This window comes from Apteryx mantelli, chromosome 12 (genome assembly GCF_036417845.1).
Source record: "Apteryx mantelli isolate bAptMan1 chromosome 12, bAptMan1.hap1, whole genome shotgun sequence".
NCBI lineage: Eukaryota > Metazoa > Chordata > Aves > Apterygiformes > Apterygidae > Apteryx > Apteryx mantelli.
The window spans coordinates 26,339,880-26,351,942 of record NC_089989.1 but is presented as its reverse complement, the minus strand read 5'-3'; the positions used below and the strand labels follow the sequence as shown (position 1 = coordinate 26,351,942).

The 12,063-nt window shown below is 40.8% G+C and overlaps 1 protein-coding gene across 1 annotated transcript in view; it reads left to right on the top strand.

Annotated features, from left to right (window-relative positions):
• Window positions 1-12,063, top strand: part of SUMF1 (sulfatase modifying factor 1) — a 40,845-nt gene that overhangs the window by 19,287 nt on the left and 9,495 nt on the right. The window contains exons 4-7 of the mRNA XM_067303662.1: window positions 1,066-1,148; window positions 3,415-3,537; window positions 4,252-4,366; window positions 5,293-5,406. Of these exons, the coding sequence (XP_067159763.1) occupies window positions 1,066-1,148; window positions 3,415-3,537; window positions 4,252-4,366; window positions 5,293-5,406 (435 nt within the window). The remainder of the gene's footprint in view (window positions 1-1,065; window positions 1,149-3,414; window positions 3,538-4,251; window positions 4,367-5,292; window positions 5,407-12,063) is intronic.

Below are 12,063 nucleotides of genomic sequence, written 5' to 3'. Positions count from 1 at the left end.
CCTTATTTAAGACAGGTGTTTCAAAGTGAGAAAGCTTCCAAGCTTTTCAGCTTGGAAGTAAGCATAATAGAAGAAATCCTCAAACTTATTTTGCAATGCCAAAGAAGTATTTCTGGAATACATAGATTGAGACTTTTGGTTAGAAAAATATTTCATGACTGCATTGTTACACCATATTTTGTTTGCAAGCTTAATGTTACCCAACAAACCAAATGAAAAAGGGCTCCACTAGACTTCTGTGGCTCTTTTGTCTCCACCTTCTGGAAGCTGATAGGAAATACTTACTGAGCTAATTAATGAGAAAGCAAAATAAGTTGCAAGGTGCATGTTTTGGCTCTAGTTAAAAAATGCCATCAGGACTTTGTTTTAATTATTCCGAAAGGCTGGTTCTGGGAAGCAAACAATTGAAATGAAAATTCTTTAAACCGAAGCTGTTCTTATCCTCTCTGCAGCATGTGTCAGACCAAAATCAGCCAAAAGGTCAACAATAAGTTTAACTGTACCATAGGCATAAAGTTGTAGAAGGTTCAAATACGGTTATAATGTTCCAGATGACTTCTTTCAACCAATACCATCTGAGTGTACTTGGCATAGGCTTCCAGAGGTCAAGAATTATACCTGAATTTCTGAGAGGAGAGTCTAGTCAACCTCAAGTAATGTGCTGAAGGCTGTGCCTTCAAAGAGGATGAACAGTGGCTTGTTGTGTCCTCACCTTGCAGGTGAGGACAACCTAGAAGGAAAGGAGGGACATCCAGACAAGATCAGTACTTCAGAGAAGTAGGCTCAGGACTCGGCTTCTCTCTAGCTTGTTTTTAGGCAGTGTTTTCTTTGTGCTATTGCATACCTTTGGCTCTTCCCTGGCCAGCAGTATTGTAGTGGTGAAGCAAATGACCATCTTGGTTGGTCAGAGATGATTTCGTAAGTAATAGGTGAATCAGCTGCAGACAGAGTCTTGAGCTGTGAGTTTAAGCTGTGTTGTTATTTGTCACGTGGTTGGTCTTCAGAATGGTCTTTAACCAGGCATTTAAATGACCACCTTTCCTGGCCTTTCTTGTCCATTTTCAGGTTGCAGCTGCTCCCTGGTGGTTGCCTGTGAAGGGAGCCAATTGGAAACACCCTGAAGGTCCTGACTCTAATATCTTAAAGAGGTAAGCCATAAATAGCCATTCATTTTTAATATGCAGTGCTTACTGTAAATATACCTGCAGACTTGCACCAGGATTGGAGGTGGAAGAAGTGTTTTTTGACTGGTTATGTTTGCTGCTTTTTCTCCTTCTGTGATAATTTTCACTTCCTCTGGTGTTACACACAATATTCGGTGGTTGTATGGTCAATATATGCCATACTGGTATTTCAAATAGTTTTATAAGCACCTACCAGCGAAGGGAAAAGAGGCCATATCGAAATGTGCTTCGGTGTGTTCGCTTCACTACTGATACACAAACTTGAAGAGAACAGAAGATCCTTTGAGGGTTAGTAACTTTAGAGCATTCATTGCAGATCTAGTTTTGGAGGGGAGGACTGAACACTAGCTGCTTGCATAGTCTGGGAGTCTACCCACAATGTGTCCTGCTGTCTGGAATTTGGAGGCCTATCTCTCTGGTAGCAGGATGTTGAAGAGTTTGTGCGTTGTAATATTTTCTGACTTTGTAGATAACTTATCATGGAAGATGAGTGCTGGCTTTCCAAGGCTGAATGCCTTGGAAAACTTTACTCTGACAGCCTACAGATAAGTTAGTGCCTTCCTTACTATGGTCAGCTTTGAAACCTGCTGCCCCACATCTTTGTACAATCTCTTTCAGGTCAGAAGGCTTCACTCTCTTTTTCGGGTGCTATTTGTAGATGCTGCCGAACTAGCCCTTGGCTGCACATGTTGAAAGCTGCTGTTGCAGGTTGCTGTATTATTGCATGCATACTTGGATGTGACTGTGTGTGTTTGGGACCTCTTATGTTTTAACTTGTTTCTCTCACTAGACTGATGACAATGAAGTTGACACTAACTGCTTAATCAACTAGTTAAAGTTTCAACACTGCTGCTTGAAATAAAGTCAGACTCTCTAGCCTAGATCTAGGCTAGATATTGGCATGTTTTTGAGTCCCTTAAGGACAGGGCTACATTAGAGTAACATCATCTGATAGCTAAACTGCTTAGTAACAAGTCCATTGTCTGTTCTCCAAGGGCAATGAAAGAACAATCTGAGGTAAAAATAGAGATGATATCAGGAGGTGTTGTAAGGGGAGATGGAGGAATTTAGGTCACAGTCAGCAGATAAGAGTTGGAAACCTGCCATGTAAATCTTGTGTTGTAGAAGTGTGGTGCAGACCTAGCCTAGTACAACTGCGAGTGAACTCACTCCGTGAAACAGTCTAATGAACCAACAGGCATGGGCTGGGTTGTTAGGTGAGGCAGGAAAGGCAAACAGGAAGCCTGTATCTTTCTTTTGGGCCAGAACCCTCAGCTCTTGGAGTATTTCGCCCTAATAGGGGCTCAGCTGGGGAGGAGTCTTTTGACAAGAATGACTAGAGACAGTTTCAGTCTCTTTCTGGAAAGAGAGGCCGAGATTGTAAGTGCGAGTTTGGGAACTAAACCAAAGGAAAGATAGGAGCCTTTGTTCAAACCAAACTGCTTAAAACACACAAAGAAAAATATTTTTTTGTTAAACTTCTACTGCTCGCCATTTCCTGGATTGAGTGCTGTGGAAAATAGTGGTGCTGCAAGTAAGGACTCTTTCCTTTCTCCTTTTGCTTTTCTCTCCCCAAACCCCACAACTAACAATCAAACTGACAACCAGTAACTTGAAAGGATCTGCAGCAAGGAGAGGAGTGCACAGGAAAGTTGAGAACAACCCTGTTCAGCATTAAATTACAACCTAAATTTTTCAGTCAAGAATCTTGGTATCTTGTTAAGATACTGTTAAAAGTAGCCTAGAAGTAAGTACTAATGCTTTAGTCTTAAAGGACTTTTGGCCCATTCCTTTGGGGTTTGGAACACCTACATTTTCACAGAAACCAGTGGATCAGTAGTTCTTCACTGGCTCCTGGGTTCAGCAGGTTTCTGAGGTGAGAACATGGGAAAGCACAAGCTAAAATGTCTTCCTGGTTACTGTAGAGAGCTGTACATAAAAGCAATGTGAGACAAACTGAACTCTTTTTTTCTTGTTTTCCTTTCTCTGATAGCTGCTTTCCCCATCCACCATCTATTTAAATTTATACTAGAAGCTTGCTGTTTTACTGTCTTATCTGGTGCCTCGTCCAACTGTAATTGATACAACAAGGCTGTAAAGCTTCCTCACAGTCCTTTGTGGCCATCTATTTTAAGGTTTTCATGAAGTGCTTGTGCTGTAGAGTTGTGAGACTGCCTGGGTCTGCTGCTGATTTTGTTCTCTTTCTTTTTTCTTTTTTTCTTTTTCCCAGAATGGATCACCCAGTTCTTCATGTTTCCTGGAATGATGCACTAGCTTTTTGCACATGGGCAGGAAAACGATTACCAACTGAGGCTGAATGGGAATATAGCTGTCGAGGAGGCCTTGAGAATAGGTACCTGTCAAGAATGTCTGCCTGATTAAATGCTTAAAACTGATATTTGCTGGATAGGGAAGAGCTGTGTGGGGTTTTTATTACCCTCCATGTTTTTTCTTGCATGGTATGTGTAAATATAACTCGGGCTTATTCTGAACAGATTCCTTTAGGTAAGTGAGTTTCCCTAAGTATGTAAGCGGTAGATTATAATCTGAACTCTGTAGTAGGAAGAGAACACAGAACGCGAGGGGAGAGGAGGTGTGACAAGGTGCAAAGATGCAGAACTGCTGCTGTTGTGGATGAGATGCGGCACAGGGGCTTGGTGCCAAGGCTGAAGGAGCTGCAGAAGAGCTTGAGGAGTAAATAACTCATTACTGCACAGCACCTGCAGTCACTGGATGCACCTGTTACGTGACCCTGCTTGGGAGGGAAGGGGAAGACAAGGTTGATAACAGTTTTATGACATCTCCTTCCTGCATCCTGGATTACGTACTGCACTAGGCAGGGCTAATGATGTAGGCTTTTCCCTGCCTTTCCCTCCTCCACATAGAAATTGTCCTTGTTGAATCCTTGCTCTCTATTAAAGCCTGCTAGATAGTGGTACAGCCAGAATACAGACTTTGTGTATTCTGTACACACAGTTCCCCCGAGTAAGGACTCTTTATGAAGCTTGCTTTACAATTTCTTTTTGAGCCATATTTGACAATTGTTCTCCTGTATGTTTTTCAACAGGCTTTTCCCATGGGGCAACAAGCTTCAGCCGAAAGGTCAGCATTATGTCAACATCTGGCAGGGAGTGTTCCCAACCAGTAACACTGCAGAGGATGGATACAAAGGAACTGCACCTGTAAGTGTGTCTCAAAGTGGATTAATGACATGGAAACTAACTTAGCCTTCCTAGAATTGAGGTCTGTGCTCAACACAGTGAACCATGGGTGTTATCTATTACTGTATTCTTCTCTTTCACCTTTAGATGTTCAAGCTATGATATATTTCACTGCAGGCTTAGGTATTACCAGGGGATTTTTTTTTAAGCTAATTGAAAAGTAAAGATTACTTTCATTTTAACTTTTAGTTTCTCTCACTGACCTCTTTTCCTTACTGCCCCCCCCAGTTCTGAGTCAGATGCTGAAATACTTTCTGCTTCCACTTTTGGCATGGCTATTTTTTTTAATTCTCACTTTGGATAGTTGTTCCCAAGCCACAAAAACTGTACAATAGTTTTAAAAGAAGTGAAACAGCTTTTTGGAAGACTGAGGCTGTCTAGCATGGAGAAAGGCAGTGGAATTTTAAAGATAATCAGGGATGTTAATGAATTATTAAATGCTAGTTAAAATAAGTCTAAAGAGTTTCATCAGCAGAGAAATCTATATGCATGACTTAATGACTCTTGCTTTTCTTTGTAGGCAGGGGAAGGGGGGCGAGGGAGGGGAATCTGGAAGTTGTAAGAATGGGTATGCAAGTTAGAAAATCACTAATGCTATCTGCAGTTATACATCTGTTAATCAAATTTAGAGGTTCGATTTGCAAAGCTAGTGAGAAGATACTATGTGTAATAATGGAAACATGGTGCTGAGAACATTGAGAATGGTAACAGTTCATTCTGTTTTCTTTAAATAGAGTATGTCCAGTGTCTTTTTTTTTTTTTGAGATGTGAAGGCAGAAGCTTTTGATAAAGATCAGTGCACCCTCAGCAGATCTTCAGGATAAAAATCTTATTTTATTTAGAGTGGCTGAGAGAACTGGTACTTACAGTCTCTGTACCCTGCATAGGTCACTGCATTTCCTCCCAATGGATACGGCTTGTACAACATTGTAGGAAATGCCTGGGAATGGACGTCTGACTGGTGGGTTGTTCATCATTCAGCAGATGAAGCTCACAATCCTGTAAGTGTTTTGTTGACATCAGATGAGATATGGGACTCCCTCTTACTACTCTGGTCTGATTGCTGTTTAGAACCCGACTGCTCTTTGCTCCTCTCTACTGTGTCTTGTGTGCGATGGGCTGTGTTCTCCTGAGTCAGGATGCATCACACCCGCAGGTCATCAGCAGTGGAATTGTATTGCTGTAGTACAATTGTTGTGGGTTTTTTTGGAGTGGTCTCCACAACTGGCTAGGAGTTGAATACTTCTAAACTGGAATCAGATCAAATAAGCCAAAATTTACCAGGGTATTGGAATTACTTTTTAAATTAAAAATATTAAAAAAAATCCTGATTATTTTGCTATGTTGCTACAAGCTGTACTTTTTTTACTACCTTTTTTCCTTTCAGTAGAGAACAAACCACCCTGAATTAGCTTTAACCACCCTGAATTAGCTTTATGGCTTCTACTAGCTCGTTTAAAACTCAACATGTAATAAAGCTGAGGCTTATGGGGAGAAGTAGCTTACCAGCCTTTGAGAGGTTAATCCAAGTCTCTCCTTTTCTTTGTGGTTTGGGTCTAGTGTCTAGCAGCCAGAGAAAGAGGCCCAGCTGGATAAGCTTTGTGTGTGGGATTGCTCATGCAGTATCTCTCGGCAGATTCAAGTTCTAATATTACATCTCCTTCTCTCTCACTTATCCAGGACAACTAAATCTGAGAAATGAACTGTGCTGCTCTTACAGAGCTTTTTCTATTCAGACGTGTTTCTCTGTAATGAGAGAACCAGTTAAACCTCTTGGGGCAAGAGCTATCTGTTTGCTGCAGGATTTGAGTAGCCCTGTGCTGTGCTCTTATCTGTTGTCTTTGCTTGGATGCCTGACATAATTGCAGTCCTTTCTCGGAAGTCAGCAATTGCAAGCAGCTTGAGGAACTTGTTAATTTTTTTTCCTTGCTGTTTGGTACATTGCAAAGCTTGACATTCTGCTGCTCTTTCAGGAGAGTGTTGCCAGCATGAGAAACCAGATTCATCTTGGGGCCTAGATCTCACTAGATCTGTACTAGCAGTTCCATCACATCGATGGAAACATCCAAACGCATTCAAATATTTTGGAAACATCCAAACATGTTAACAATCGCATTGGCCAATTTCAAGTTACTTGTGTCCCAGTAAGATACTACAGGATATCTACTGGGGTGTTCTGTGTGTCTGACAGTGCACTGCGTATGTTCGTTCGGAAGGGACTGTGGCATTTTTCTTGCTTAATTTAAAGTAGGTTGGAGTATTGTCTAGTTTTTGTGTTGCTAGTCAGTCTTAGTGCTCTAGCAATGGCTAAAGACCCTTTTCCTATGGGATCCTGTGGGGTATCTCAGCCTACTATCTCTTTGGCACTCCACACAATTCATATGATGCAATTTGGATATTTCACAGTAACCAAAGTTTTCTGACAGTTTCTGTAAGTTGGCAATAATGGAATGCTGTATTGCATGAATCGTGTGTGTCTTGGAAAGTGCATATTTATATATCTGATTCATGGCTTGTATATGCAGCTGATATTTTTATATATACACATAATATATATAATATATTTTATATATATATAAATCTTATAGTTGGCATTCAAACTGATTCTTCAGAATTTTTTTCCTGTTTGCAAACTTTCTTTAGGAAAGGAGCTTTTCCAGTCTTCTAACTCTGCTTCCGTTCTGTTTCCTGCTTTATGCAACTAAGGACCAATGTCTTTGTACCTTATGAATGGAGACAAGGCCTGTTTAAGAGCAGCATTTCTGAAGATGATGTCTTGAATAGCTAGCAGAATGTAAATTTGGATGAAAGTGGGGAAAAGTAGAACTAGCAAACTTTCCCATGTCAGAATAGAAGAGTAAAAACACTTGATTGCACTGATAGTTCAGAGGAGGAGGAAGAGGAGAGTGAGTAAAGGTTTATACCAGGGAAGCTTGTGCTTTACCTCTCTTGCTACTGAAGCTTCACCACAGTGCCTGGAGCCGAAGCAAAATGATTTGCATGTGGGACCTTAATGGAAAAGAGCCCGCCCCCCCCCCCCACCATATGCACATACACCCCCCACCCCCCTCGGAGACAAACAGCATCTGTGTCCCTGGGAAAGAACGCAGGTTTGGCAGCTTGTAGCATATCGCAACTGTCCCTGTTGTTGTTCATCTGTTGTCTAGTCTGACAGCTACTCTAGTTTTTGCCACTTGCCTCTTTCTGCTTTAGATAACTCAGTCTAAACTTCAATGTACTGTCACCTGTCAGGGCAGGAAAATGCCTGGACAGAAGTGATAATACAGGTAAATAAAAATAGAGTAACTAGGCCAAGTCTGTAAAGAAAAAGCAATTTTAACTGTGTATATAAAGAACTTAAAGTTGAAATTTGACTTTTTTACAGCACCTATATATGTCCTAGTAGGTTTTTTCCTCTGTAGGTTAGCGTATGGTAACATGTGCTATTCTTTTTATGGGTGCCTTGTAAAGGATCTGTGTCAGCTTTGGCAAGGCCTCATAGCTTTTATTTGGTGTAAAATTGCTTGCTTTTGTGGGTGGTCCCTACAAGTCATTAAACAAGTTATGTGGAAGTTCCTGTGGTGATCCTGGGGAGAATCTCCAGCAGTCTTCACCCAAACCGTAGCTTTCCACTAATCCAGTCCCTCCTATTGGTGCTAGTTAACTTCACCTCCTTTTGTTTAAGAAAGAAATTTTGCTCTCTGTTTAAGTAGCTATTCATTTGCTTAGCCTTTTAAATTCAAAAATTCCCAAATACTTCAGAAAGGCTTTAACAATGAGGTGTTAACAATGCAGCTTTTAGTTTTTTAATTTGGAAATGTGAGGATTTAGTGTCTGAGGCAGAATATTTTTGAAGTGAATTCCAAAGAGTTCTTTTGATTAAATGGATAAGGAAACTGATTCTCATAATGTGAAAAAGGCCTCCCAAAATAGTCAGGCTGCATTATCTTCTGAGACATTAAAAATGATTAGCACCATATCTATCAGAATCCAATCTCTCAAATCTCTCCAGAGTACAAGTCAACATAACCTATATATAGGATGTATTCTTTCTGCCTAAAAGACTAGGAGTTCTTCTAGAGGGTCAGGGCTCAGTGAAAGGCTCTTAATGTATTTAGTTCAACACCTGAAAACTTCAAAGCAGCTTTCAGGTACTGGAAGGATTTCGGGGTGTGCTGTGGGTTGGTTATAAGGACTGTATGGAATCTTGCATGCAGATTCCTTTTCTCTGTAATTGAGGCTTGCATTCGGAAATAATTACCCAGAGCAAAAATAAACCTGGGACATGTGGAAGTATTTTGCAAGTTCTTTAAGATAAGAGACTTAAATTGTGCTCTAACAATGAAAAAACAATATTCTTCCTCTTCTTTGCCAGGGGTAAGACCTGTAAAGGTAAGTACTGAAGCTAAAAAACCCTGTATTTGGGGTTTTAAGTAACAACTTTTATATAGTGAATGTCCAAAAATGAAGTGATCCCTATTTATCAACTGGAACACACTGAATGGGCTTTCCGTTTCATGTGATATAATAGGTTATTACTCTCCTAGAAAAAAAGCCAGTAACATTCCTCTAGTGGAATAGGATACTTCAATAGCAATCTCATGTGTCAGGAATCCAGAACAAAACTAGAATAAGCCAAATATAAAATACCCATCTATGGAAATGGAAATTATTTCTAAGGCTTCTGTACTTCAAGTGGCATGCAGTATCTGTCTCAGTTGTAACCTGTTCTTCCAACTTCCCCTCACCTTTCAGCATAGTTTCTGTTAAATATTCTGTATGTTTACGAGCTGCTAAAAGCCTTTCTAAGCAGAACTTTCTGTAGTACCTTTAGGTTTATGGTGTCACTACAGCTGCAATGTGTAATACCTATCTTCCTGTCCTTGAGTTCACAACTGTGCCTTCTGGGTGTCCCTCCTTAAAGGATTCTTTGCTTGAGCGACGGGAAATCAAGGACCTGGCTATCTTGCTGTTCTATGAGACTTTGCTTGCATTCAAAGACATCTTGGAGTTGGACAGAATCGGTGCACGTAGCTGTACGGAGGCAGTCCTGCAGTGTGTCTTAATCATGCAGTTGAGGTGGGGGGGTTGTGTGTGGTCACACTCAGTTCAGGGGGAAGTATAAATACCACTTGAAGATGTAAAACTGATCCTTCAGCTCCTGCAGTATTCACAACAAGTGAGAAGCAAAAGCACCGTTGCTGCCAGAAATAAGTGGTTCTATGCTGATTTTTCTCACGCGTGAGAAAAATACCACAGTTTAAGACACACTTGTTAAAAAAAAAAGTTTCTCTGATACGTTTTGCAGACATTCTTATACGCAAGTGTAGAATTGAGAAGCATCAGATTTTTTTTATAATAATAAAAACGATTATTTGGCAGACAGTAGCTGTGTGTGTGTATGTGAGATTGAAACAAGGTCCCTTTATGGGGCCATTTTAATTGTGGTGGTTTCTGTCTCAGCAATTTTGTGTGTGAGAACTGATTTAGTTCAATGCAGAGTGGCAGTGCAGCTGAATGCAGAAAGTTATGATGCAACTGAAGAAAACATATTATTGTCTTAATGAAAGAAATACCACTTTCCTTTTGAAAAAAGCTTCTATGTATTTTAATAATTCTATAAAGAATAATCCTATGAAGTTCAATAGGTGATTGTATTCACAAGCAGCTGTGATTATGAATCCAGACCAGAATATACCTGTTGCAATACATTGCAATACTACTAATACAAAATTAACTTGCTAATACACAGTGAATTCAGTTCTGTAAATCTGGGATCAAAGTCTGGACAGCCCTAGCTCTTTAGCTTTAGAGAGCAAATGTACTTCCATTTTAGTACCAGATGGTGCAGTTCTCAAGATAATGGCATAAAACAATATTGTTTGATGGAACAAAGATTTGCTTGTTTTAATCAAATGTGACCAGTAACTGCCCCGCTCTGATTAGCTTTTATTATGGGTAAGCACAATCAAAACAAGTTTCCTTTATCTGTAAGGAAGACACAAGCATGAGCAAATGTTAATATGACAGGCTTTCTCTCTTTATTTTATTTTTTTAATTATAAGGAATAAGCAATATTAGGCTGTATCATTCTATCTGGCCAATGTTAAATAATGTTCTTGCCTTACCGGATATTTTAAATGAGCATATTATAGAAAAGCCATTGACTTGGGGTGGGGGGTCCTTGGCTGTTCAGGAAGCCATGGCTAGAGTCGGGGAGCTCTGGGGGAGACAAAGCAGTGAAGTTCTGGCACACTGTAGTCAGCTAGTGATCAGATAGGAATGAGTTTACATTTCTGCATCTGTTAAAGGGGTGAAGACTGCTGAGGCTCTTCGTAAAACAAGAGAAAGCTTAAGCAAGTGATGTAGGTAGGAGAAGGACTACCCAGAGAAGAGGGCTTCAGTCAGAAGGTGTTTGGAGCTTCTGTGCACAGTGTCGGGAACAGGGTGTTGCTTGTAGGGGATATCTGGCTCTTAAGAGACTTTTGTTTCTTGAGAGATGTTATTCTAGTTTGTATATAATGAAACTTCTGTCTCTGTTTTTGCATTTCTAAGGAAGACGGTTGATTGTGAGCTTCAAAATATTGGAACCCTGGTGTTTTGCCTCTTAGTAACAAACTGTCAAGTGCCAAACCTGTGTAAGGAAAAGGAGTGGTCTGCGGTGTGACCGTTCTGCAGAAAGGCTTTCAGTGCTGTACAGCGTTTTACAGGATCTTGGACAAGCTCTTTGCCCATTTAGGTCAGTTTTATGAAATAGGGACCCTTGTCAAAGCCCCTTTCTTTGTGTTTCAGCTCAGGGAGGCTGGTCTTCCTAGGCTCTCTCTGAAGTTTCTGGGAGCAGAGGAGGGAGACTGACTCCTCAAGGCAGGGCAGAGTATCACTCTGAGTTGTAGGAGAGCAGTTTCTCCATTAGGCTAAAACGGTGAATGCTCTCTTCCCAACTCAGTTAAACAAAGTGCACCTTCCCCCCCCCCCCCCCCCAACATAATACCACAACACACACACACATCACCTCCTGCAGGCTGCCTTAGGATGGAATTTTTTTTAAAGAGTATTAGAGAAATACAAGTGCATGTAGTCTTAAGAATGTAGACCCAGTTCCTAGTCTTATATCTACATAAAACAGTTATACCTACATATAATTATATCAACAGAAATAGAGACATAATTATATCTACAGAAGGCTACTGAGAGGATTTAGGGACTTGGCTTCTTTCTTTCTCTGTTTTGAGCTGGGAATGGGGCTTGATGTTGGATAGGAGAGAGGGTTCACCCTACAAGTAGACAAATGAGCTGAAGCACCCTTCTACCTACCTGGACAAAATTGTTCTGCTTCATATGTTTAGAAAATACAGAGTCCAGGTAGTTCCCCCCTCTCATCACGTGTTTGAGCTTTCTTCAGTAAGGCTGGGGTAGAGAAAAGACAATGAACAAAATAAAACCCGAGATGATTCAGCGGAAGAAGAGCTGCTTTCCCCGAGTCTTACCACAGTGGTGGAGCTGAGCTGTGAACTCGCTGAGAGGCTTCACCCAGAAGCTATGGTAAGGGTCTCCTGACATAAAGGAATGTAAATACTGTCCCTTGGATTTGGGCTGCTGACTAGTTGCTGGGGGGCTTCTGATGAGCAATCTTCTGCCTCTTCTATCCAGCACTGCGT